Source organism: Sphaerodactylus townsendi, linkage group LG02 (assembly GCF_021028975.2).
Source record: "Sphaerodactylus townsendi isolate TG3544 linkage group LG02, MPM_Stown_v2.3, whole genome shotgun sequence".
In the NCBI taxonomy this organism is placed as follows: Eukaryota; Metazoa; Chordata; class Lepidosauria; order Squamata; family Sphaerodactylidae; genus Sphaerodactylus; species Sphaerodactylus townsendi.
Window position 1 is genome coordinate 167,104,512 of NC_059426.1, and position 27,749 is coordinate 167,132,260.

The 27,749-nt window shown below is 46.1% G+C and overlaps 1 protein-coding gene across 1 annotated transcript; it reads right to left on the bottom strand.

Moving 5' to 3' along the window:
* Positions 1 to 3,587: 3,587 nt before the first annotated feature.
* GPR132 (G protein-coupled receptor 132) lies at positions 3,588 to 27,343 on the bottom strand. The gene is made up of 2 exons (XM_048486560.1): positions 27,226 to 27,343; positions 3,588 to 5,454 (listed from the first exon to the last, which is right to left on the bottom strand). Exon 2 carries the CDS (start codon positions 5,418 to 5,420, stop codon positions 4,353 to 4,355), a length of 1,068 nt encoding a protein of 355 aa, XP_048342517.1. The 5' UTR covers positions 5,421 to 5,454; positions 27,226 to 27,343; the 3' UTR covers positions 3,588 to 4,352.
* Positions 27,344 to 27,749: the final 406 nt, after the last annotated feature.

Sequence of the window (27,749 nt, forward strand, 5' to 3'; positions counted from 1 at the left end):
CTTGGTTACTCTCCTTTGTCCTTTTCCCAGCTTCGTGCTATCCTTTTAGAGATATGATGACCAAAACTGTACACAGTATTCCAAATAAGGCGTCACCATAGCTCTGTACAGCGGCATCGCAACATTGGCCGTTTCATTTTCAGTTCCTTTCCTAATATTCCCCAGCATGGTGTTTGCCTTTTTCGCCGCTGCGGCACACTGAGTCGATATTTTCACTGAGCTGCCTACTCCAACCCCGAAATCTCTTTCCGTGACATTCTTCCAGTCTTTCCCCCATTGCCTAGGATTGAGATGTTAACACAAGAAGGGAGATCTAGGCTCAGTATCAATGTGGAGAAGTGGATATAGTGTTGGAATCCCAATTACTTTATGGGGCTCCAATCTGGATAGAGGCTGTCAACCATTCACTCAATTCTCTCCAATCCATATTTTTCCATAAAATTATGGGATTACCTAACTGTGTCCCCTACGCAGCCCTATGTTTGGAACTTGGGCAAAATTCCTTGGAACTTAAAGCCTGGCTTAGAGCTTTTAGATTTTGGATGCGACTTCATTATCTTCCATCTGAACATTCCCTTGTTTCCTTAATACTCCCAGACACACAGGCTAACCCCTGGTTTTCTCTGATTGAAAATAAAATTGTATCTATTGGTTTGTCTCTCGAATCACTCTACTCTCTTTCCTGCTCAGAAGCATACAAACTACTCAAAGACCGACTCTTAGATCGGGAATTTGCAGAACTGTATCTAGCAGCTAAAAGAACTTGCTCTCCCACACAATTTTTAATTCCATTTGAGCAGGGTCGTATGGCCCACTACTTATATTTTCTAACTAACCCCTGCTCGAGGAGAGCCTTCACAATGGCTAGATTCAATGTTATGCCATCTGCCTTACTACATGGCAGGTTTAATAACCTGGAAAAATCTAAAAGGTTGTGTAGCTGTAATTCTAAGGTAGTTGAAACACTGGCTCACCAGCTATTACACTGCACTAAATTTGCTAAAACTAGATCTAAATATGTCAATCTACACTCTCTCTTCCAATCTGAGTTAACAGATTCGATTAGATTATTTCTCTTGTTGAACAATTCTGATTCTGTTTTTTGTGAAGAGGTTGCAAGCTTTGTTATGGAAATAATTCAGAGCCAGTAATAACATGTATATATCTGAGGTTATCCTTTTTGCCTTTTACAATTTTTATGTTTGCTGTGTTTTGTTGCTGTTGTTCTATGTATGCCAATAAAGGCTTTGCTTTGCTTTGGATATAGTGTCGGGCTTGAAGAGGGAAGAAGGCGGGCTGAATCCCTGTTCTACCACAAATCTGAGCCAGTATAGTGTAGCGATGTAGGGTTGTTAGCCTCCAGGTGGATCTCATCATCAGGGATCTCCAGATATCAGGGATCAGCTCTCTTGGAAGAAATTGCAGCTTTGGTGGGTGGACTCTCAAAATTCCCTTCTCCGGAGGACTCTCAAAAGCCAAAATCTAAACGGGACAAGTTTTTTACATCACACAAAGCCCAGTTGGTCAACGGAGTTTACCTCCACAGGCAAGTCTTTTTCCAAATGGGCACACAATATCCAGTGATGACACTGATAAATAAATGGCTGTGGATTTATTACTTCAGAATAATGAAATGACATTGACCCAAAATGTACAGGTAACCATAGATATTGGTGATAGAAGACACTGATGGTGGAAATTGTCACCAAGCTGCAGCCAACTTATGTTGACCCCTGTAGGGTTTTCAAGGCAGGAGAAGTAGAGAGGTGGTTTGCCATCAGCTGCCTCTGCATGGCAACCCTGGACTTCCTTGATGGTCTCCCATCCAAGTACTAACCAGGGCCGATATTGCTGAGCTTCCAAGATCTCACTAGATCACGCTAGCCTGGGCCACCCAGGCAAAGGCAAAGAAGATATTATAGAGAGGTAACACCTCCACTTTCTTTTTTGAATTTTGCATTCTGTTGGAGGTCTTGATTTTAAAATTTCCCTCCTTACACAGAGGGTAACCATCTAGTAATGATGCTGGTTACTCCACCATCCCCTGATGTTGCTCATTCATTCATTCATTCATTCATTCATTCATTCATTCATTCATTCATTCATTCATTCATTCATTCATTCATTCATTCATTCATTCATTCATTCATTCATTCATTCATTCATTCATTCATTTATTTAAGAACATAAGAACTAGCCTGCTGGATCAGACCAGAGTCCATCTAGTCCAGCACTCTGCTACTCGCAGTGGCCCACCAGGTGCCTTTGGGAGCTCACATGCAGGAGGTGAAAGCAATGGCCTTCTGCTGTTGCTGCTCCTGAGCACCTAGTCTGCTAAGGCATTTGCAATCTGAGATCAAGGAGGATCAAGATTGGTAGCCATAGATCGACTTCTCCTCCATAAATCTGTCCAAGCCCTTTTTAAAGCTATCCAGGTTAGTGGCCATCACCACCTCCTGTGGCAGCATATGCCAAACACCAATCACACGTTGCGTGAAGAAGTGTTTCCTTTTATTAGTCCTAATTCTTCCCCCCAGCATTTTAAATGAATGCCCCCTGGTTCTAGTATTTATTTATCTATTTATTTATTTACCAATTTGCATCAGGGCAGTGAACAACATCAATAAAACAATAACAGTATAAAACAGCATAACAGCAACAGTTATAGAATCACAATATAACAATAACAATATCAAACAATATAACAATAACAATATAAGCAGCACAAACAACAACAGTCATAGAATCACAATAAGTAACAGATGACAATATCCCCCCCATCATAATGACCCAGAAAAAAACACCCCTAAGCATTTTACAGCAGCATCAATATAAAACCCAGCTTAGTGACAAACCTAAAAATACATCAAATCACTAAACACATAGCAATCTATACCTAACACTAACCCTAAAAAGCTCAGACAACGCAATAACTCACTACCTAAAAAATATTAAATATCATAGGGGGGAGGGGAACCAATTCCAACCTAACATCAACCTCCCCATTCTACAAAAAATAACACCCGAGAACTAACTAAAACAATCGAATCAGGTGACCTCAAAACGTCAAGAGGCGCCCAGTCAGCATCATCAGAATCTGAACATCACCCACCAAACTCCACCCTTGATGTAAGTCTATGTCCTGGGAATCAGGCTTCCAGGAGGCAAGCCGAAAAAGGAGATGTCTCTGCTCTGTATGAATGTTCACCAGCTGTCTTGTCATCGACCCACCCAGCATGCACTCCACCAGGGGGTTGCTGCCGTTGTTACCGCTGCCATCGCGTTCTCACCGGGACACGCCCAGGGGCGTATCTGCCAGAGGGACATGTCCCCGGGTGCCACCCATTAGATCACTGAGGGGGGCAAAATCACCCACACACCCCTTCCATGGAGAGGCGCCCCCACCAGGTGCTCCCCCCACCGCTGGCCAGGACCATCACCTTCCTCCTTCACTGGCTGAAGGAGCAGCCCAGCCAGGCTGGGAGCTTGCCGCAGGCCTGCTAGGCACCCATCGGCCTGGCCCTGTCAGGCCCAGCCCTGCCAGGGTACCTAGGCCACTGCTGCCCTCCTCCAATGGCTGGAGGAGCAGTCCTCTCCCTCCCTGGTTGCGATAAGCAGGGGGGCGCTTGAGCAGGTGTTGCCTCAGGTGCCATTTTCTCTCAGTGCGCCTCTGGACACGCCCCACCTCAGCTGTTGAGAGGGAGTCCAATGAGCATATTGTGGGGACCCTTGTCACCGGCCCACACTGCTGTCCGGAAGCCTTTAGCAGATGGAAACACCCTGTCTCGGCACTCTCACTGCCGGCGGGCTGCCGGCGCAATTTCAACGGTTGTTTTTGTTTGGGGGTCTCTGCCACCGACCCCCACGCCAAGCTCATGTGTGGAATCACAGAGGAATTGTGCAGCATACCAAATGGAGGACGCAAGCACCACAAGCTGACAGTCAACAGAGAGAAAACCCGCTGCCCCGTTCTTCTAAAAGTTCATCCCAAACGAGACGGTAAAGATACTAATACTAATGCTAAGCAGTAATAATACTAATAAAAGTTCCCGGAGTTCATCAAAAAACATACTCTGACCCATCCTAGGTCACACCACGTTCTGTACTGTGGATGGATCTGGCCACAAAGCATGGCATCATGATGTAATCCTGTTATGTATAACCGCCAGGATTTCCTGCAAGGTCTGTTTGTAGCATCTGATGCAACAAGGCTATGCTTTGCAAGAGGGAAGGTTTATCCTCCTCCACACATAGGCCAGGATCTGCTGAGCCTCATGGACCTAAGAGGTCCCTCCTGCTGACGAATGTGCCCATCTTCCTATTCTTTATACAAACTTTTCCAGGAAGAGATGCTACCTGTCCTCTGTATGCACCTCTGAGGGATCCACCGGTGTCTTCTGTGTACTGTCCGGCTTGTTGCTGTCCGTCTTGGAATTGTTCAAAAAACGACCCCCCATCACTCTGAACGCCTGACGTATCTCGTGTTTTGTGTTTTCAGTCGCCAGCACATAAATAAATGGGTCTGCGACACTGTTAGCAGTGGACAAACACAGGAACACAGTGGAGAGGGTGTAGGTTTTCTTCTCAAAGTCACAATACTCATTTGGGTGCCAATGAAAACGGATGGCTCGTACGAGCAGCACGAAATGGTAAGGCGCAAAACAGACCACAAAGATGGAAATAATCGCAATGGCTAGGTACTTCACTTTGGATTTCTGGTGTGGGCTCAGGCTGTAGCTGATCTTAATGCTTTGAAAGATCTTGTAGTTCATGAAAATGAGGATTGCGAAAGGGATAATAAATCCGACTAGGAAGCGAACGATGTTGAAATTGGCCAGTCGGGGATTGAGAGGACTTTCAAAGCAGGTGCTCATGTTCGACGTCTGGATGTTTCTGTCAAAAAACACAGGGCTATAGGTTATTGCCACCACGACAAAGAGAACCAACGTAACACCCATGGCGATCCTCTGGTTTCGCAGCCCCCTGCTCCGCAGGGGGTAGACCACCGCCATGTAGCGATCTACGGAAATGCAACACAAGAGAAGGATGCTGATGTAGACGTTGCAGAAAAAGATGTATCCTGTCACTCTGCAAGAATGTTCCCCGATGTTCCAGCTACGGTTGTTCTGCACATAAATGATCCAGAGTGGGAGGGTGCTCAGGTACATCAACTCGCACAATGACAGGCCAAACAGGTAGATGGCAAGACTGTTTCCCCTACAGATCTGGACTAAGGTCAAGATGGCGGTCAGACAGTTGGCCGGCAGGCCCACAATGGAGACGATGCTGTACACTGCAATCAGAAGCAACTTGCTCTCTTCATGTGGATAGTCCTTGGAATTGCATGTGAAATTGCACATGGAAATATTTGTGGAATTGCAATTCTCAGCCATGCTGCTGGTGTAGGCAGGGACCCCCATTGGATGCCTTCTTCAGTTGGGTCCACCTGCAGTTCTGAAAACAAAACAGAGAAGATTAGAATGGTTTTTTTTAACTGAACAAGATGTTCGACGGTAATAGGTATGAGCAGGTGTGGATTGTATATGTTTGTGTCCTCAAGTCACAACCTATGGCAGGGGTGGGCAATTATTTTTTCCATGGGGCCGCATAAGAAACAGAAAATATTGTGGAGGGCCGGGCCAAAAGGCAGGGGGACGAGGCGCTTTTGAAAGCCCTGCAGAAGCCGGCAGCCAAGGCTCCCCAGCACGGCAGGGGGGCCAGTCAGGGTCATCCGGCGGGCCGAATGTGGCCCGTGGGCCGTATAATGCCCAGGTCTGACCTATGGTAACCCCAGCAAGGGGCTTTCAAGGCAAGTGAGAAGCAAGACATGGTATGCCAATGCCTGCCTCTGTAGAGCCTTCCTTGGAGGTCTCCCATCTAAATATCAACCCTGTATAGCTCCTGAGATCTGATCAAATCGGGCTGTACTGTACTGTTCTACATCCCTAGCAACTATCGAGAGATCCCAACATTGTTTTCTATCCTTGCCAGTGTCTGTTATGTTGGTATGTACTAGCAAATCCCAACTCACTTATGGTGACTTCAGCAAGGGGCTTTCAAGGCAAGTGAGAAACAGAGGTAGTTTGCCACTGCCTTCCTCTACAGACTCTTCCTTGGCAATCTCCCATCCAAGTACTGACCCTGCTTAGCTTCTGTGTTCTGACGAGGTTGGACCGTACCATTCCACCTTTTGTCCCAGGTCTATGATTACCTCACAATAACTTTTGTTTACATTTTGTCCCCAGCGATGCAGATTCTGTCCTTGCACCACCCAGATCTGGAGGGGCTTGAGAATTCTACAACAGATCATTCAAAACGACATCATATATTCACGTATTCTTAGAGTTTCCCGAAGTGGATTATAAAAATTGTATTTTAAAAAGCCATTAAAAATCTTAGTGATTCAGTGCGTGAATAAACCGGTAAACTCGTGGACAGTGCCCTGAGTGAGAAATGGAATGACCAAGATTGCTTGTTGACTGAATGTTTTGTTCCATCTGTGAATGTGGAAAGGGAAGAGTGTGTGAGTTCCTGTGGTATGACGTTTGCAAATCAGTGCCCTCTGGCTCAAGGACACGTTGCCAGCACTCTCATTTAAGAAAAAAGTCTGTCTTGGGAAGGCTCCCAGACTTCTAAGAACATAATAAGACCCCTGATGGATTGGACAAGTGGTCCATCTAGCCAGTGGTGGGATCCAAAAATTTTAGTAACAGGTTCTCATGGTGGTGGGATTCAAACTGCAGCGTAGCACCAACGGGGCTGGGCAGGGCACGACGGGGGTGTGGCCAGGCATTCCTGGGGCAGGGCATTCCTGGGCGGGGCTGTGGCAAGGACGCAGCCACTGTGCCGGTCCTTGGGCAGGAAACGAATGCACTCAGGCGCAGACTGCTACACACACTGGTGCACCTCCTGCTAGACTGCTTCAAGTTCTGCGCACTACTGCTGAGAGGAGGAGCATAACTAAGGCAAAAATCACATGGCAAAATCACCAATTAGTAACCCCCTCTCAGCACATACAAATAATTAGTAACCTACTCTCGGGAACCTGTGAGAACCTGCTGGATCCCACCTCTGCTCCCAGACTTCTAAGAACATAATAAGACCCCTGATGGATTGGACAAGTGGTCCATCTAGCCCAGGGGTGGCCAACCTATGGTGCTCCAGATATTCATGGACTACAATTCCCATCAGCCCCTGCCAGCAGAATTGTAGTCCATGAACATCTGGAGCGCCATAGGTTGGCCACCCCTGATCTAGCCCAATATCCCATCTCACACAGTCGGCAACCGGTTCCTCTGAAGGTCTGACAACAGGACGTAGAGGCCAAAGCTTTCTCGTGATGTTTCCTCCTGGCACTAGGGTTCACATTGTTAGAGAAGGGGAAGAGGGAATGAAGGAAAGTAGGGGGACGGGGTTCACCCTTTTTTGGTATAGGATTGCTGGTTTTTAACCAGTTGCTGGTTTTTAGCTTTGTCCAAACACAATGTTTATTGTGAAAGCCTTCGACAATACAATGTTTATTATCTGCCATATGGGATTCCTATTGCATTACTATGTGTTGTTATCCACCTTGAGTCTGAGCGAGAAAGGCAGCCTATAAATTATCTATATATATAAAAATCTAACAGTGTGTTTGTCCCTGATGGTCTCCCTCAGAAGCTGCTGGACGGATTGCCCCCAAATTTTCACAGGATGTCCCTCCCTGTTGCGGGCAGGTACTCGGACCTTCAAACCACCGAAAGTCCATACCTGAGCCAGGTAAAACGTCTTTTTCCTGGCGCACCAGGCCATGAAGCTGCCTCTGTTTAACTGTCACCCTTAGAATGTCCGTGCAGCCTGTCTGTCTGTGGCCTGCACAACTTTGACCTATTTCTTTAATACAATTGTATTTTATTTTATTCTTCAATTTCTACCACACCCGTCCCCATAGGGCTCAGGGCAGAGAACAACATAACACAACAGTATACATTAAACAGAATAAATACCAACAAAATACGTAAGAACTATAAAATAGAAAACAGAATTACAGATGGCGACTTAAACGCATCAGACCTAGCAATTAGACAATAGCAATAACAACAGCACTACATCAATACATACCAATGCTATATCCACACTGCATCAATACATTAACAATCTATCTATTTATATAAAAAGCTAACCATCCATTTGTTGGTGACTCCCTAACGCCGAAATGGCTGGATGGATCGCCCCCAAATTTTCACATGACATCCCTCCCTGTTGTGGGCAGATAATCGGACCTTCAAATTTCCAAAAGTCCATATCTGAGCCAGGTAAAACGTCTTTTTCCTGGCGCACCAAGCCATGAAGCTGACTGTGTTTAACTGTCACCCTTAGAATGTCCGTGCAGCCTGTCTGTCTGTGGCCTGAGGGCTTAGAATGTTCGTGCAGATGGGCAGAGATGAGCAGTGGGAACAGTAAATAGGTAATACTGGTAGGTAATACGAGTGGAAGTGAAACACATACACACTTTGCCGTGTGAGACGTTGGGTGGGTTCCCCCCCCTCCCACACGCCCAGGGTAACTTTCTACTCTCTGTGCCTCACCCACTGCTGCTACCACACAATACACAACATCCAGCTCCATCCCTCACACACCTCACTCTGCCCTCCCTCACATCCACTCCACCACTTACCCACCTCCCTCACCCATATTTGCCAAGCAGCTCTCTTTAAGTACCCCAAAGTGAGCTGGAGTTTGCCCTGGCCACCTAAGACATCTGCGAGGTGGGGGCTTAAATCCAACCACTACTGGCTCTGCTTCTTTTGCGTGTGCGGCCCTTTAAGAACCCAGGGGGAGCTGGTCTCCTGGAATCCTGAGCCTACCACCACCCTGCCTCTGCTTTGCCTGACTGGGATAGCCTGCTTGGACCCAGTTCTGCTCTTGCACCTGCAAGCTAGGACTGTGTGCGTACAAGCCAGCCTCATGGACAGCAGGATTCACAGTCTCGGTGGCACAGTTCCCATTGTGGAATGGGAAGGGTTACCTTATACTAAAAAAAAGACAGCACCATATAACGATGTGCATTGAAGAAGGGACAGAGGGATTCCATTTCGAGCCACCCCAAAAGTGCTATGGCAGGGGATCATTGGACCTGCAATGGACATCTGCGTGGAGATTCTTAGGATCTGTGATAGCAAGGGACAATTGTACCACAGCAACGGCGTGGCTGGAGCCCACTAGTAGTAAATAAAAAGCCCGTAACACTGCTTTGGATTTCTCTTCTCCTTTCCCTGCTAGGAGGAGAGATCCAACAAACCTTCCTTCTTTGCTAAGCTAATTGCATTTTGGCTGGTGTGCGTGGTTAAGAGAGCAGGTGCACTCTAATCTGGAGAACTGGGTTTGATTCCGGCTCTGCCTCTCTTGAGCTGTGGAGGCTTTATCCTGGTGAATTAGATTACCTTGTGCACTCCAACACATGCCAGCTGGGTGACCTCGGGCAAGTCACAGTTCTTTGGAGCTCTCTCAGCCCCACCCACCTCACAGGGTGTTTGCCCTGGTTGCCCACTGTGTGAGATGGAATGTGAGGGGGAAAGTGCAAAGGAGATTGTCAGAGCCCCTTGGAGGTTTCCCTCCTCCTTAGAAGAGGGAAAGGGGGGGATATAAATCCAAACTCTTCTTCTTCTCCTTGTTTAGTGTCCCCCCTCCCCCCATTCTCATAAAATCATGTCCTGGGTTTGAATTGTTATCTTCCTGCCTCACATCTTGCAGGAAGCAAGTCCAGAAAACCATAGCCACCAGAAGGCCTGCATTTCACAAGAACCCTTGGAATGTTTGCATCATGGGCCGTGGCAAAGAGAACGCAGAAGCTAAATGCAATCTTGGTCATATTCAGTCAAGCTTTAAGTATTAGCGCTTCGGTTCACGCAGAGTGACTCTTCCCGCTGCGTGCCTCGTCTACGCCTTCTCATTTCCTTTTGTGTTGCTTTTGACATTTCCTGCCCTGCTAAGTGTAAGACTTCGTAGTATTGTCAAACTCCCCGTTCAGACAATAGCTTCCGCTTGATGGGAAGTTCCAAGGGATTTTATTGACGACATGAGAGTAACAGCGAAAGGCAGTTCTGGCGCAAGGGCGCCAAAACTGTTGGTAATATGTTGTAGCAAATCCCCACCCGCCATGTGAACCAAGACAGTAGAAAGTGTCCAGTCTGAGAGCTCGTCCCGGCCGCTGAGCTCCAAGGCCAGAGAAACAGATAAGCTCCTGCAAAAGCAAAAAAAGCAAAAGCTCTCTCCAGTAGTTCCCCCTCCCAGCCAATGGCCTCCTGATAAATATCCATTGAGTAGTTTTCGAATTTTCTACCTTCCTGTATAAGCATAAGCATTTTATTGTCATTGTGCACGTGTAACCCCCATGCCCAGAATGGGTTGGCCCAGAATGGGTTGACCCAGTAAGGGGGTGGAGACTCAGAGCAGCAGAAAGGCTGCAAGAGCTCTTTTGCAGAAGACAAGGCTACCAGACTCGGACCTTGATTTCTATAAGCCCTTAACACCTTGTTAAGGTAATTGCAATATTGTTGGGAACTACTGGGAAAGTAGTTGTTGTTTTTGCTATGTTGTAAATGTTGGAGTTTCTATTGTTTCAGTGGTTTTCTTTGTGGTTGTAATGGGTGAGAGTTCTCCTGGAAACCTTCATCATGTTGCAGGTAACCTGTTCATCAAGCCCTTGAGGTCTTCGAGCCAGCCAACTTGCAAAGAAGAATTTGGACTTGGCAATATCAGTAGACTGTAAATAGAAGGACTTGAAAATGCAAACTCCTGAACCAAGGACCTTTGAATTGTAGCGTTAAATGTTGATGTTTCTTTAAAAGTGTTAATTGTAAAGAAAATTAAACCATATTGTTTGTTTAAAATTGTTGTTGCAACTCATTCCAATTACTGCCCCAAGCATGGTAATTCCACAAGCTGAGGGTTACACACGACTGCTTGAAATTTACAGCAGCATTCCTCGATGCATCACAATTTCAGACTCATACCCCATCCTCACTTTCCCCTTCCTCCACCCATCCCTACACAGCCCCAAACACATCAACTTAAAGAAGCCGCAGAGTTTAGAATAGCCACAGCTCTAGAGTAGAAGCTGTCTCTAAGCCTCTTTTGTCCCTAGTTTTGATAGACCTGTATGCGTCTGCCGGATGGTAACAGTTCAAAAGAGAATTGCTGGATGAGGCGGGTCTCTCAGAATATTTTGGGCATGCTTTAGGCTTGAGGAATTATAGGGATTCTTCCAAGGAGGAGAGAGGCAGCCGATAATCCTCTGAGCAGTGGTGATCACCCTTTGGAGCGCCTTCTTATCTGCCACTGTGCAACTGGAGACCCATACACAGATGCAGTAGGTTAAGACACTCTCTATAGCACAGCGGTAAAAGGACACCAGGAGTTTTCCATCCAGTTGTTGTTTCCTTAAAAGTCTCAGATAGTACAGTCTTTGCTGGGCCTTCTTAACCACCGCGGCCGTCTGCTTCTGGTGCACCCGCCAATCCTCTGCACCAGTGGTGGGATTCAAACATTTTAACAACAATGGGTTCTGATGGTGGTAGGATTCAAATAATGACTGTTAAAAAGTATTTAAAAATATTTTAATGTCACTTTTTAAATTTTAAGTATTAAAAATATTAATACTTAATTAAAAATATTTTAAGTATTTAAAAAAGTGAAATTTTAAATTTTAACAACAGGTTCTACAGAGCCTTCGGAACCCCCCGAATCCCACCTCTGCTCTGCACCCATCAGAAACCGCTGGATGCCGCACAAGATTTGGTAACTGCAAGATGCTCACTGACTCTTCCTGTCTCTTAATCTTCCTCCTGCCGCAAAAGCCACAAGCAAGACATGGGTGGAAGAAGTGGATCGTAATAGAAAGGTAGAACAATCCTATACCGAATGACTTTCAGGCTATACCCACTGAAATCGGTGAACCTAGACCAGAGTCACTCCAGATTGGATCAAGGCGGCAAAACAATCTTTAACAGAGTCCATGAGCCTAGAGCAGCCATTCTCAACCAGGGTTCCCAGGTACCCTAAAGGGGTGCCGTGAAACATGTCCCAAGGGTACCAAGGGCAACAACACTACCCCACCCCCCCTCATTTTTGTGGTGTCTCCACCAATCATGCCAGTAAGACATGGGAGCTGCAGCTCCATGGGGCAGAGGCCTGCCTACAGAGTCAGCAACCACCACCACCTCTAGTGCTTCCCTTCACCCTTGGGAGGGGAAGGTGGGATGTGTGGCAAACCAGGGGCAAATGGGATGGAAGGTGGAGGGTGGCGGCAGGGGTACCGTGGAGATATGGAGAGTGAGGTCAGAAAAGGTTGGGAAACACTGGCCTAGAGGAAGGGTGTTGTCTTTTATTAGCGACCTTAATTGTAGTTCTTGCTCACCTGAGGCCTTATCTCCAGCTACACTCTTATGCATTGGGTCTCTTCTAGGGAGACTTAGGGAGCTGGGTATGTTTAGTTTGGTGAAGAGAAGGTTAAGAGGTGACATGATAGCCATGTTTAGGTATTTGAAGGGATGTCATGTTGGTGAGGGAGCAAGCTTGTTTTCGGAGGCTCCAGAGACTAGGACCAGGAGTCATGGGTTCAAGGTGAAGGAAAAGAGATTCCACCTAAACATCAGGAAAAAAAAACTTTCCTGACAGTAAGGGCTGTTCGAGACAGTGGGAATGCACCACCTCGGAGTGTGTGGTGGAGGTTTTTAAAGAGAGTCTGGGTGGCCATCTGTCAGGAGTGCTTTGATAGTATGTTCCTGCATGGCAGGGGGTGGGACTTGATGGCCCTTGGGTCTCTTCCAACTCTATGATTCTAGAACTCCTAGAATTCTCCTAACCTTTAACTGCAGGTGCCTGGAATTGTACCTGGGACATTGTAGGCCACGTAGATGCAGTTAAAGGTTAGGATGTTTAGGTGGAATCTCTTTTCCTTCACCTTGAACCCATGAGTCTCCTGCAGGAGAGAAAGGGGGGATATAAATCCAAACTCCTCCTCCTCCTCCTCCTCCTCCTCCTCTTCTTCTTCTTCTTCTTCTTCTTCTTCTTCTTCTTCTTCTTCTTCTTCTTCTTCTTCTTCTTCTTCTTCTTCTCCTCCTCCTCCTCCTCCTCCTCCTCCTCCTCCTCCTCCTCCTCCCTCCTCCCTCCTCATGTGGGGGGGGTTAGGAGCTCTCACTCATATTATCAAAAGAGTTTAAGTAGCTGGTTTTGCCAGAACTCTCTTTCTATGTTCCTGATATGTCTTCAATAAAAGCCTTGAACCCATCAAGTGATTTATTGTCTGAAAGGGGAACCTGACAAGTGATGAGAAGCTTTGGGCATACTTTGGGCAGTACTTAGAAACACTAGAATTAAGACAATGGTTAATGAACACCACCCAGACACAGGTTGTCTCCAGGCAGGAAGCAATCAACTCAGTGGTGGGATTCAGCAGGTTCGCACCACTTCGGTTGTTAAAACGGTGCTTGTAAACAACCAGTTGTAAAATTATTTGAATCCTACCATTGGAACTGGTTGTTAAATTATTTGAATCCCACCACTGAATCAAATGGGTTAAAATGCCAGGCAACTACTACCGTGTTTCCCCGAAAATAAGACAGTGTCTTATATTAATTTTTGCTCCCAAAGATGCGCTATGTCTTATTTTCAGGGGATGTCTTATTTTTCTGTGTTCTGTTCATCAGGCATGCTTCCAAACAAAAACTTTGCTGCGTCTTACTTTCGGGGGATGCCTTATATTTCGCACTTCAGCAAAACCTCTACTACGTCTTATTTTCAGGGGATGTCTTCTATTCGGGGAAACAGAGTATGCAGATGCCCTCACTAATTGATTATGCAACTTCATTGTTACTTACATATGCTAAAATGGGCGGATTCCACTCAACACATGCACATCACACTTGCTAATGGCACCCTTTACACTTGTTAACCAATGCAAATGGTTCTTTCTCCCACCCTGGACATTCCACAGGTATATATACTCCACTTGCTTTGCTACCATCAGATCCTCTGAAGATGCCAGCCACAGATGCAGGTGAAATGTCAGGAGAAAATGCTACTAGAACACGGCCATACAGCCCGGAAACCCGACAACTCCCCAGCTTTGGGCATAGTTAGTCTTTGATGTAGAGCAGTCTGGAGGTCACTTGGGGCAACAAAGTAACTTGAGTTAGCACAGTCTGGCCTTACTGCCTTCCAATCATGAAGCATGTCCAGAACTCATGGCGAAATACGGGTCGGGTTCCTCATACTGCGAATAATTACTCTTTCATACTCCCAAGCTACATTTAGGTACCATGATGTGCTGCTTACCAGGTCACGGACACCCAAAGACCACGATGTGGTGGGTCTGGAAGGAAAGCAAAAGTGAGGTAGACCACAGAGAAGACATGGCGCCAGACCTTCAAAGAAGACCTAAACGAGGCTCGCATTTCATGGGATGAAGTTGAACTCGTCGCAGCTGACCGAAATGGTTGGAAAACGCTTGTTTCCCAATGTGGCCTAGTTTGCACAGGCAGAACTAAGTCTAAGTAAGATGTGCTGCCATTTGTTTAAACCCCAATTTGCGCCAACGATACTGGTCCATCTTCCAGATGTCAGCCACAAATCTTGGTTTGGGTGGAAACCTGTTGGGGTTTTGCAAGTGTCTGTCACTGTTATAAAAGGGTTCACTGTTTGTATGCAAACAAGTTGCTGAAGTCACTCTTTATGACCTATTGATTAGCTATTGGTCAGTCAGACAGCCATTGCTTACATGTCAGTGAGCAGGTACATCTGAAGTTATAAAGTTAACTCTGTTTCTTTGTTTGTGAACTTTCAGTAGTGCTATAATATTGCACACAAATGTGCATAGTTCCTTATACTGAATCACAGTCTATTGCAGTGGTGGCGAACCTATGGCACTCCAGATGTTCATGGACTACCATTCCCATCAGCCCTTGCCAGTCAATTGGCTGTGCTGGCAGGGGCTGATGGGAATGGTAGTCCCATGAGCTGTCTGAGTACTCACTAGGGTGCTCACTACTATTCTAACAGAACTACACCAGGGGTCCTGCAACTCTAAGCTCCAGATGTTTATGGACTACGATTCCCATCAGCCCCAATTGGCCACACGCTGGCAGGGGCTGATGGGATTATCGAATCCATAAGCTGTCCTGGAGAGCTTACAGGTGGGCCTCCTGACCACACTGATTGGCAGCCATTTTCCAGAGTCTCATCTTTCACCTCATCTATCACCTCAAACCTTTAGCTGGAGATGCCAGTGATGGTGCATATGAATCTGACTCAGTCTTGTTTACTCTGAGTGGCAGCAGCTTTCCGGGGAATTTCCCCTGTCATCTACTACCTGATATTTTTAACTGGAAATGCCAGGGATTGAACCTGGGGCCTTCTGAATACAAAGCAGATGTTCTGCCAGTAAGCTACGTACCCTTCTATGATGCATCATTGGTTTTTTAAAAAAATTGTCATCAAGAAAAACAGTTTAGGGAGGCTGTACCTTTAAGTGAACAAGCAGCTCTGGAATATCTTAACCCTTTCCCTGACCACTATTTTCCTGCTTCCAAATTGTCCAATCCATTGGTTTTCCTCCCTTACTTTGCAGGGTTCCACAGTTATAGTTACCCTCATAGACATGCCGTTTGAGTGCAGTGGTGAATGAAAATCAGTCTCAGAGCAGTTGAATGCACTGAGAGATGATAACCCAAAAAGGAAACCACATTAAGGCTACGCCTGTTTTACGAGATGTGTGGTGGAATGAATCTGCAATTGGAAGGTAGGTCAATGTTCAGCGAGGAAGAACCACAAGAAAACGAAAGAACACAAAAGCACTAGAAGTAACCACAATAAAAGGCAAAGATTAGGAGGACAATTTTTGGGGTCAGTCTTGTGATCCGACTAACTTGATTATTAGCGGATAACAATTAACTGTTCATATCAGTATTAAATATTCAGCATTATATGAGTTTTAATGTAATGATTCAGCTTGATGTTTGTTAGCAAGAAGCTGTGGCCTGTGAAGAATCACGTGGCAAGGGTGGAGGAGATAAATAATCTCTACCACCCCTCAAAATCTACCCCTTGAGGCTTTCCTCTCAGGGACTTGACTTCTTGTCTCCCACTGTAATTCAGATTCCCTCAACATTCCATCCCTGCGGGGGTATATTTAGTCCTCATCAGACTGTAATGTTATGTATTTCTTTCGTGTCTTTTTTTTTTAAAAAATGTGATTCATAAAGCCATATTTTTAAATATGCCCAGAGACAGAATCAATGGGTTGCAACCCATCCTTTGCCAGAAGTCCATCTTCATGGTCTAAGAAGCCCAAATGTTCTTGGCAGCACCATCTCTCCCTCCCTCTGAGACAACCTGTGCATCAAGGTCCATCCACTTCCTACTCAGAGCCTCATAATCCCTTGTGATATCCTGAAAGCTGCGTCTTGCAGAGTCATTGGTTTCCATGCAGACCAAAAGGAAGGGATAACAGTCAGTGGGCTTGATAAGTCTTGTTGGTTTCTCTCAGTGGTGGGATCCAAAAATGTTAGTAACAGGTTCCCATCGTGGTGGGATTCAAACAGTGGTATGAAGCCAATGGGACTGGGCGGAGGGTATCGGCCGAGTGTGGCGGGCATCTCAGTGAGGCATTAATAATTTCTCTGTTACTGTAAAAAACTCTTACTGTAAAAAAAAAAAAGTTCCCTGGTACAAAGCTGGTATCTTTTCTGTCCATAATTTTAACGCATTATAGTGCAAGTCTACTCGCTCTACCCACTTGCCAGCAGTAACTACTTCTCCTCTAATTGACTGCCTGTCAAATACTTAATACTTTCAAATACTTCATTTTGTTTCTAGAACTCAAAAGAAGGATACTTTCCTTAAACAAGGAACTTTACCATATTTCTAAAACATGATTTTAAAACAGCCCAACAGGGAGAATGATCCCGTTTTCTACCTTCGCTAACCAGCCACATAGGAAACAACAGGACTTTAATATGGATTTTTGGAGATTCAATGGAATTTCTAAAGGGAAAAGCAGACTCACTATTAAACCCCTCTCGGCAATTTTACCCTGAATAATTAGTAACCCACTCTCGGGAACTGGTGAGAACCTGCTGGATCCCACCTCTGGTTTCTCTATTACATCATAGATTTTCACCCTGGGGAGACAGCACATCTCTCAAGACATCCTGTTAGGCCTACAAATCACTGCTTCTGTTCTCCTCAGCAAGGCACCACCACATGTCTCCTCTGGGATTGGCAGGGGCCATTCTATGTGTTGAATCTTCCAAGGTCAGCCACACACTCTCTGAGGACTGACTCTATTGCTCATGGACCTGTTCCTCATTACTACTGACAAGGGAGACGACTTCAAATTGATTTTGTGGCTTTAAACTCACAGAACGACCCCTGGCCCTTCTACTTCTATGTGTCACATTCTTCCAAATGAGTACCTCCCATGTTTGGGAACTGCCCTCCTCTTCAGAAACATCTCCTGTCCGTTCCTTAAGAAGAACACGAGAACATAAGAACAAGCCAGCTGGATCAGACCAAAGAGTCCATCTAGTCCAGCACTCTGCTACCGCAGTGGCCCAACACCAGGTGCCTTTGGGAGCTCCGTGCAGGATGTGAAGACAATGGCCTTCTGCTGCTGCTGCTGCTCACGAGCACCCTGGTCTGCTAAGGCATTTGCAATCTCAGATCAAGGAGGGATCAAGATTGAGGTACGCCATGAATGGAAACTTCTCCTCCATAAATCTGTCCAAGTCCCTTTTAAAGCTATCCAGGTTAGTGGCCATCACCACCTCCTGTGGCAGCATATTCCAAACACCAATCACACGTTGCGTGAAGAAGTGTTTCCTTTTATTAGTTCTAATTCTTCCGCCCAGCATTTTTTCAATGGATGCCTCCGGTTCTAGTATTGTGAGAAAGAGAAAAATTTCTCTCTGTCAACATTTTCTACCCCATGCATAATTTTATAGACTTCAATCATATCCCCCCTCAGACGTCTCCTCTCCAAACTAAAGAGTCCCAAATGCTGCAGCCTCTCCTCATAAGGATAGCCTGCTTCACTATGTGAGGATGGAGAATAGGCCTAAAATTATATTTGATATTAAACAATAAGGGATTTATATAACCAGAAATTCAAAAGGGGTTTTTCTCTAGGCCAGCTGGTCAGCAGTTACACAAAAGAGAAGATTTTATCACTAACATCATTTAACATCACAGAACAAGTTTAGAGACATGAGAGACAGCAAATCTAATAAACCAAATTTTAGGTCTACCCAAATAGATAAGGTGGCCTACGTGAAATAAACACAGTAACGAAGAGATCAAAGGTTAGAATAGAGAGGAATCTGATCAGATAATTGAAAATGTGTTTTTCTATATTTTAATAAACACTGAAATGATAATGAGATATATCTATATAACATGTATTCTATCAGAATCACATATTATAATTGTCAAAATAATGTTTAGCCTTTTAAAGTGAATAAGTTGTATGTGAAACCCTTGCACCTTAAAGATATATTTCTCTGTGGGAAAACTCACCCTTAGGAATGTTGGGAATTGGCTATCTTGATTGAAAACCAGAAAACCAGAATTCAGTTTATTGCTGCCTCTTGCATATGGGCAGAGAGAGAAGGGGACATACAGCTTTTGTGTAACAAGAAATAGTCAGACAAGCCAATTTGATTTTAATGCTAAAGAAGAAAGCATATGTGGGAGAAATATGATTATATGGGTTATCTATGCTGGTATGATTATGAATTATGATGTATGTATTCTTTGTATCTATAAAAGATGAATGTCTTTGTCTGGTTAGGTGTGACTCTTATAAAGAGCACCCTGTCAGAGATCTAATTCTGCAAAGTAAAAATATTTCTTTCTGTTTAAAGCCTGATTCTTTGGTATGATTCCCTTACCAGTCTTTCTAAATGTAACTGCGCAGGGCCAGATACGGGGTCTGGCCTGACAACTATGTCCAAGAAATCCTCATGCTTCCTAAAGTGCTAAAGAGTAGATACCAGTGCCTGAGGTTGCTGGATCTTCTCTTCTAAGAGGGCAACCAACTTGCACTTTCTGTAGCTACCCACATCCTCTGGCAAAAACAAACATACCACAGCTGCTGCAGGTGACTGTAGCAACTCTCACCATCCACATTCAGCAGTCCTAAATAGGTACTGAAATAAAACTCTGGGCCTCCCCGACAAAAGTCTCTCACTGAAAGCCCCAACAAATGCCCATTGGCCTTCTCACCTGAGATTTTCAGACCTGGCCAAATATCTAGCTAAGCCAGGGGTCTGCAACCTGTGGCTGTTCAGATGTTCATGGACTACAAATCCCATCAGCCCCTGCCAGCATGGCCAATTGGCCACGATGGCAGGGGCTGATGGGATTTGTAGTCCACAAACATCTGGACAGCCACAGGTTGCAGACCCCTGCGTTAAGCTAAAAGTGATAACAAAACCAAGCCACCCACAGACAAAGGTAGAAGAATCTATGTACATGAGGGACATAATTGGATTTTACTGTGTGGAAGAGCAAAATCCACTTGCAAGCCATTGTGAAAGTGGATTGAAAGTGCATTATTCTGCATGTGCGGAAGGGGCCAGTTGAGTCAACTGGGCTGGGAGATAGAGCTGAGACAGAACTGTAGACTAGTTTAATGTGAAAGTCTTGGAACTAATTATAGGCCCCTGAGCCTGATCCCCAGGCCAAGAGCCCTTTAGTTCTTACCCTTTGGCTAGTGCAGGGGTCTGCAACCTGCAGCTCTCGAGATGTCCATGGACTACAAATCCCATCAGCCCCTGCCAGCATGGCCAATTGGCCATGCTGGCAGGGGTTGATGGGAATTGTAGTCCATGAACATCTGGAGAGCCGCAGGTTGCAGACCCCTGGGCTAGTGCTTCTTGCAATTTAAAAGCTCACATCCCCTGTCTCTCAACAGCGACAGGCACAGCAGAAGGCGGGGCCAGCAATCAACCCCAGACAAACAGACCTTCCTCACTTAGCAATAAACTGGTCTGCGGTTCTGTCCTCAGCTCCACCTCCCAGCCAGGTTGACTCAATTCTGTCCCTCATGTACATAGATTCTTCTACCTTTGTCTGCGGGCGGCTTGGTTTTGTGCTGGTTATTTGTCCACACTGACTCACAGTCCTCTCTGCTGCTTTTCCCTCACCAAAATTACATGACCTCTTTCGAATCTTTGCTATGACACATTGCAGGCTGCTTTCCGTTTAGTCTTGATCGCCCAGGAAAAATGAAACCATCGAAGCACAACCAAATATAGCTTATTTCCAGTGGTACGCTATTATTCAGGCTTTTATAACTGCAGGCCACTGAGGAAAAAGAAGATTTCATTGTCTCGCAGTAATTCCTGTCTGCAAGCTAGCAAGGCAAGCGAACGGGGAAGTGATTCTCTATCAGTTCCTCCCATGGCAAACTACTTCCCCTGGCAGTTTGTGTAGTGTTTATGGGTCACCGAAAAGTCAGATGTGAAGAATTATTTCTAAGAGAGGTGATATGGTTAGAGACAGTGGCACAATATCACATCAAAACATAGTTTAAGATGTTTACTTCACTGAGATGTGATGAATGAATTGTCAAGAAGGAATACACTTGTGCACATGTGTGATTGTTTGTTATTTGTCATAGCAGGCTGACATATATGCTCATATGTATTGTTAATGCTTCTAGTTGTACACATGTGTGTGTGTGGCACATTCTGTGGTGTAGTGGTTAAGAGTCAGGGTTATATAGAAGAAGAAGAAGAAGAAGAGTTTGGATTTATATCCTTGCCTGACAATCTCCTTGCCCTTCCCCCCTCACAACAAACACCCTGTGAGGTAGGTGGGGCTGAGAAAGCTCCGAGAAGCTGTGACTAGCCCAAGGTCACCCAGCTGGCGTGTGTGGGAATGTACAGGCTAATCTGAATTCCCCAGATAAGCCTCCACAGCTCAGGCGGCAGAGCTGGGAATCAAACCCGGTTCCTACAGATTAGATACACAAGCTCTTAACCTCCTACGCCACTGCTGCTCCTCTTGGTATAGCGGTTAAGAGCAGTGGACTCTAATCTGGAGAACCAAGGCCCTTTCCCCACTTACCTTATGCCGCGCGCTTCTCTACGGAAGTACCGCGGGGTCCTGCGGCACTCCCTACTACTGGGCGGCGACAACGCAGCCGCCCCGATGCAGCCGCTCTCCCGCCTCCTTAACGCGCGGTTTTCCGCTCCTCTTGAAAACTGAGCTTTTTCGATAACCTCAGCGGAGAGCTGTGAGGGGTTGCCAGTGGGGAAAGGCGAGGTGAAGTCACCCCGGGGTTTCAAGACTTCCCGCTGCTCTGAGTGGCGTGCCCCATCCCGTCCAGTCAGGCCCGAAGGCGAGAGCGTCGCACTCTTGGCAGCGCGTCGATCTTCTTCCCCATTTCTAACTACGGTAGCCAGGCATCTGCTCACAGCCTTGAGTGCACGCGGCCATTTTCATCTGCTCATTCTATTGAGTATTCGATTATTCGTTTATCTGCTTATTGCATTGATATTCGTTTATTCGTTTATTCGTTTATTCGTTCAATTGTGGATTTTAAAAAGCAAATGTCGAGTCCCCGCAAGGTTTTTACAACGATTTCTACTGGAATTGCAAAAGAGCAGACTTTAGTGCGTCGCGACTTGTGGGCATGTCTTCCCCGCTCGTTTTTAAAAAGAATTGTTCGACTTCCGAGCCAGCGGACAGACCAATTGGAGTGCAGACCTGCCCTGCCCATCAACGGCACACAGACCAATCAGATTGGAGTGATTGGAGACCCACCCTGACCACCAACGAGTAGCGCACGGCCGTGGGGGAATGCAAGATTTCTGACGCCGCGCTAGGTTCGCGGTTTTCAAAAGGTCTTCTGAAGGAGCCGCTGCAGTGGGGACTGTGACTGCGAGCTCAAAAACGCCAGCGTTTTACGAAAACGGTAGGCCTGTGCATTATTTTTAAAGTGGGGAAAGGGCCCAAGTTGGTTTCCCTGCACCTCCACATTTAGCCTGCTGGATGACCGTGGGCCAATCACAGTTCTCTCAGAACTCTCTCAGCCCTGCCTACCTCACAAGGTGCCTGCTGAGGGAAGAGGAAGGCAAGGAGTTTGTAAGCCTCTCTGAATCTCCTTACGGTTGAGAAAAGCGGGTATAAATCCAAACTCTTCTTCTTCCTCATCAAGAACACTGATTTAGGGCTTTAGTAGAAAGGAAAAAACCTATACGTGAATATATTTGAACACACTTCAGAACCAATGTGGATTAGTGGTGAAGCTTGCCATAGCTGCTGCTGGTAATATTTCTGAATCCATAGATAGATGAAGAAGTTGAGATGAGTTTGGATTGACAGTCTGCTTTTCTCAACAGTAAGGAGTCCCAGAACGGCTTACAAACTCCTTCCCTCCTCTCCCCACAATGGACACCTTGTGAGGGAGGTGAGGCTGAGAGAGTTCTGAGAGAACTGTGACTAGCCAAATGTCACGGTATGCTACGGTATTGCTTGTGACATGCTGACGTCACTTCTGGGCGCACTGGCAGTGAAACCAGCATATCTGGACACTGGTGATCCCCATTTCCCCCACATTTTCTTCCCACTGCATGGTAGTAGGAAGGGCCCACTGAGGTAGGAGATACTTCACCCCAGGGGGAACATGGCAGCCCTGACAGAGGCAGATAGACAAGTTGCCCTGAGAAGGGAGATCCAAAGTTAATCGTAACTGGGGTGCTGTGTGGTTTCCAGACTGAATGGCCGTGTTCTAGTGTAACCCCCATGCTCAGAATGGGTTGACCCAGAAAGGGGTGGAGACTCAAAGCAGCAAGAGGCTGCAGAGCTCATGTGGTTTGGAGGAGACAAGGCTACCAGACTCGGACCTTGGTTTGTATAAGCCCTTAACACCTTGTTAAGGGTTTTTTGTGTTTGTAATGGGTGAGGAGCAGCAGTGGCGTAGGAGCTTAAGAGCTCGTGTATCTAATCTGGAGGAACCGGGTTTGATTCCCAGCTCTGCCGCCTGAGCTGTGGAGGCTTATCTGGGGAATTCAGATTAGCCTTTACACTCCCACACACGCCAGCTGGGTGACCTTGGGCAAGTCACAGCTTCTCAGAGCTCTCTCAGCCCCACCTACCTCACAGGGTGTTTGTTGTGAGGGGAGAAGGGCAAGGAGATTGTAAGCCCCTTTGAGTTCCAGCAGGAGAAAAAGGGGGGATATAAATCCAAACTCTTCTTCTTCTTCTTCTTCTTCTTCTTCTGGAAATCTTCATCATGTTGAATCCTGTTCACCAAGCCCTTGGAGTCTTCAGGAGCCAACCCACTTGCAAGAAGAATTGGCAATATCAGAAGACTGTAACTAGAAGGACTTGAAATGAAGCCCGAACAGGACCTTGAAGTGTGATGTTAAATGTTGATGTTTGATGTTATATGTTAAGGAAGTAAACCATTTTGTTTTTAAAATTTGTTGTTGCAAACTCATTCCAAGTTCTGCCCCTTAGAACCCACAGATAGAGGTTACACTAGCAGCATTCTCTCCTGACGTTTCTCCTGCACCTGTGGCTGGCATCTTCAGAGGAATGCTCTTCAACAATACATTAATCATACCTGCCAGTTGTGGTTGTCTGAAGGTTATTACTCATAAGAACATAAGAACATAAGAAAGAGCCAGCTGGATCAGACCAGAGTCCATCTAGTCCAGCTCTCTGCTACTTGCAGTGGCCCACCAGGTGCCTTTGGGAGCTCACGTGCAGGATGTGAAAGCAATGGCCTTCTGCGGCTGTTGCTCCCGAGCACCTGGTCTGCTAAGGCATTTGCAATCTCAGATCAAAGGTGTATCAGTGTCACTCAGATGGCCTGCTTGGCGACACAGGTCTGCAATTAATGCTCTGGCTTTTAATTTCATCATCAAATGGGCAAAATAAAAAAAAATGAATGTGTAGAATAAAGCAAAATTCTCCCTTTTTTGGTAGACGTAAGGATGAAGTCAAGAGGCATCATAGGGTCCGTGCAGACGTGACATGAAACGCTGGTTTATTTTAACCTGCTCTGGGAATTCAGGATTTGATTCTCAGATGATCTTTCAAATCATAGTTTGCCATGACAAATGTTGCGTTTGGCCCTTTCCGCACGGGCCAAAAACGGCAGCCTGGGGACGGCAAAAACACCGTCCCCAGGCTGCCGTTCGCACAGGCGGCGCTGCTGAAACGCAGCAGCGCCGACCTGGCTCCCCTTCCCCTCCCTCAGGGCAGCGTCAGACCGTCCTCAAAAACACCCGTTTAAAGGGTAGTTTTTGAGTGAACAGCGTGTTCTAGGCGGCGCGGTGCGAACAGCACCGCCGGGAACACGCTGTTTCCCCCGTCCCTCTCTTACTTACCTCGTCGCCGTCATTGCCCTGCTGACCTCATAAGCCCATGCCCACGCCTGCTCCTCCAACCCCCCTCTGCTGGGTGCCTTCCTCGCGGCTTGCGTCGCGAACGGCCTCCACCCTACGCAGACAGAATTCTTGCGGTTATTGAGGCGCTTCCGAAGCCCCGTGCTTGGAAGAGGGCGTTGACTCTTTTGCTCTAGCCAGGTGTTTCCAAAACCAGGGAGACCAACAAGATTTTTAGGGTGTACGATTTTGACCGTTAAAGCTCCCTTCGCTTATCCCCTGAAAATCTTGGACTCAAATCTAGTTATATGGCTATCCTCCAGAAACTATATAACTACCAGGGAGCGCGTGAGAACAGTCCTGGGGAAACCCCGCAACGCAGACAGGCTGTCTCAGATGACTCATTATCAGAAATCGAAGATAAGATTGCTCATAAACTGGTTTTAAACTGTAGTTTCAGAGCTAAGCACGAGAGGCCCTACCTAAACACAGAAGAAGAAGAAGAAGAAGAAGAAGAAGAAGGAGAAGAAGAAGAAGAAGAAGAAGAAGAAGAAGAGGAGGAGTTTGGATTTATATCCCCCCTTTCTCTCCTGCAGGAGACTCAAAGGGGCTTACAATCTCCTTGCCCTTCCCCCCTCACAACAACCACCCTGTGAGGTAGGTGGGGCTGAGAGAGCTCTGAGAAGCTGTGACTAGCCCAAGGTCACCCAGCTGGCGTGTGTAGGAGTGCACAGGCTAATCTGAATTCCCCAGATAAGCCTCCACAGCTCAGGCGGCAGAGCTGGGAATCAAACCCGGTTCCTCCAGATTAGATACATGAGCTCTTAACCTCCTACGCCAGTGCAGTGAGCAGTATTTGAGTGACATCTGAACCATAGTTATTGTTGAAGGCTTTCACTGCCGGATTTAACTGGTTGTTGTGGGTTTTCCGGGCTGTGTGGCTGTGGTCTGGTAGATCTTGTTCCTAATGTTTCGCCTAGACTTCTCTCTGTGATACACCTCTGAAGATGCCAGCCACAGATGCAGGCAAAACGTTAGGAACAAGATCTACCGGATCACAGCCACACAGCCCGGAAAACCCACAACAACCAGTTGAGCCATAATTAGTTTAAATAAAACCGTGGTTTTACATTACCGCTAAGTAAAAAATGCAAATGCGAATAGAACAGCAATTAAAATGAACTCTACACATACAATTGTGCTTCACCTCCCATGAGGTGGACAACATATATGTCCCACCACACAGCTGCTCTACTCTGTGTTACAGAGAAAAACACAACTTGCTACAACATGTTTCTAAAGCTGTCAGCCATAGCAACGTGAAACATTAGGAGCATAAACTACCAGACCACAGCCATGCAGCCCACACAACCCACAACAGTGCGAGTTAAGTGCCGTCAATTCATTCCCAGCTCTTGGCGACCCTATGAATCAATGTCTTCCAAAACATCCTATAGCACAGGTGTCAAACTCGTGGCCCTCCAGATGTTCAGGAACTACAATTCCCATCAGCCCTTGCCAATGCTCAGGTTGGGAGGAACCGATGGGAATTGTACCCTGTTTCCCCTAATATAAGACATCCCCTAAAAATAAGACACAGTAGAGGTTTTGCTGAAGTGCAAAATATAAGGCATCCCCCGAAAGTAAGACATAGCAAAGTTTTTGTTTGGAAGCATGCCCGACGAACAGAACACAGAAAAATAAGACATCTCCTGAAAATAAGACATAGCGCATCTTTGGGAGCAAAAATTAATATAAGACACTGTCTTATATTCGGGGAAACACGGTAGTTCATGAACATCTGGAGGGCTGTGAGTTTGACACCCCTGTCCTATAGTTAACAGCCTTACTCCAATCTTGAAAACTAAAGCTGTGTTGTAGGCTTGGTTTAGATGGGGAAGGACAGTATACAAATCGAATCAATTCATTAAATCAATCATAAATTAAAAAAAAACATGATTTCATTAAACTAGATATGGTCCGAGCGGTCATCCTAAGGTAGGGTTGCTCCACCCATTAATAACAATTGTGTGCTATCAAGTCACCACAAACTCAGGGCAATCCCAGGACAACGAGGGTTTCAAGTCAAGAGACGTTAAGATTTGTGATTGCCGTCCTTTGCGTAAAAACCCTGCTAAACCGGCACTACACAGTCACAGACCGGAGAAGAACCAAAAGCCACAACCAAATCCACCAAGATCAACCCTACATGGGGAAAAGAAAGGGGGGGAAATCTGGTCGTGTCGCTGAAAGATCTGACCACTGCACTCCACAAATCAACAAAGGAGCCATTTGCACACACAAAACATACTTACATTACTTTTCTAGAAAGATCCAGGTGACAGAGATTGCTGTCAGTTCCTGAGCTTAAAAAGTTAATCTGTACGAACCCTGCAAAAGTTAACAAGTATGACTGGACGCCCCTTGCCCTCACAATCCTACCATTCCGTCCTGAGTTTTGCAGCGTGAAGAGTTCAGCGCGAAGATATATGGGTTGGATCCAGATCGTAATTTAGCAGAGAGAGTTGGATGATACTAGGATGGTAGCAGAGTTTCCTTTGGTGTTCACATCTGTTCCTTCGCTCTAGTCAAATAGGCTCTGTGGGTTGTTATTTTTTTCCTGGAACCATTGCAAGCTCTTAAAAAAATTTGTTTATCGGTGGTTTGGGTGCGCCCAGGACAGACAATGATGCTTCTTTTACTGAATTGACTCTCTGGGGAAACAGAGTTATCACCTGTCTCCAGCTAAAGTTTTCCTTCAGGTGGCAGATCTCAATTCAACCCCGAGTGGAGCTTTGGCAACAATCACCGAGAAATACTTGCCCTAAAACCAAAAACAGCAATTCACCTCTGTAGTACGCTGCTCCGGACGTCTAATGGCCTCTGTTGCTGGCTTCTCTTGAAGGCACCAAAGCAGTAACGGTCTCCTGAGCACGGCCTCTGTGTGCCAACTGTCTCCGCATGTATGCAACTTCAGTCAGGAAGTCACAGTCGGTTGTGTGTTGGCTAAGCTCACCCTCTGAACAAAGGAAAAGGGGGAAAAAAAAAGAGAAAAGCCCTGTGCAACAACCAATGTGATGGTTACACTGCTTTACGTCTCCGTTATGTAACTGAGAGCTTATATGGCTACAGAAATGATTGGTGGGTTTTCTGTTCAGTCATAACAGCACATTTTAGCGACATAGTTTCAGAGGGTAACTGAATTCCTCTGCCGTGGAAGAGCTAGATTCGAATCCAGTAGCACATTAGAAAATAACGTGTGTGTGTGTGTGGTGTGTGTGTGTGTGGGGGGGGCTCTTTAGTTTGGAGAAGAGACGTCTGAGGGGGGATATGATTGAAGTCTATAAAATTATGCATGGGGTCGAAAATGTT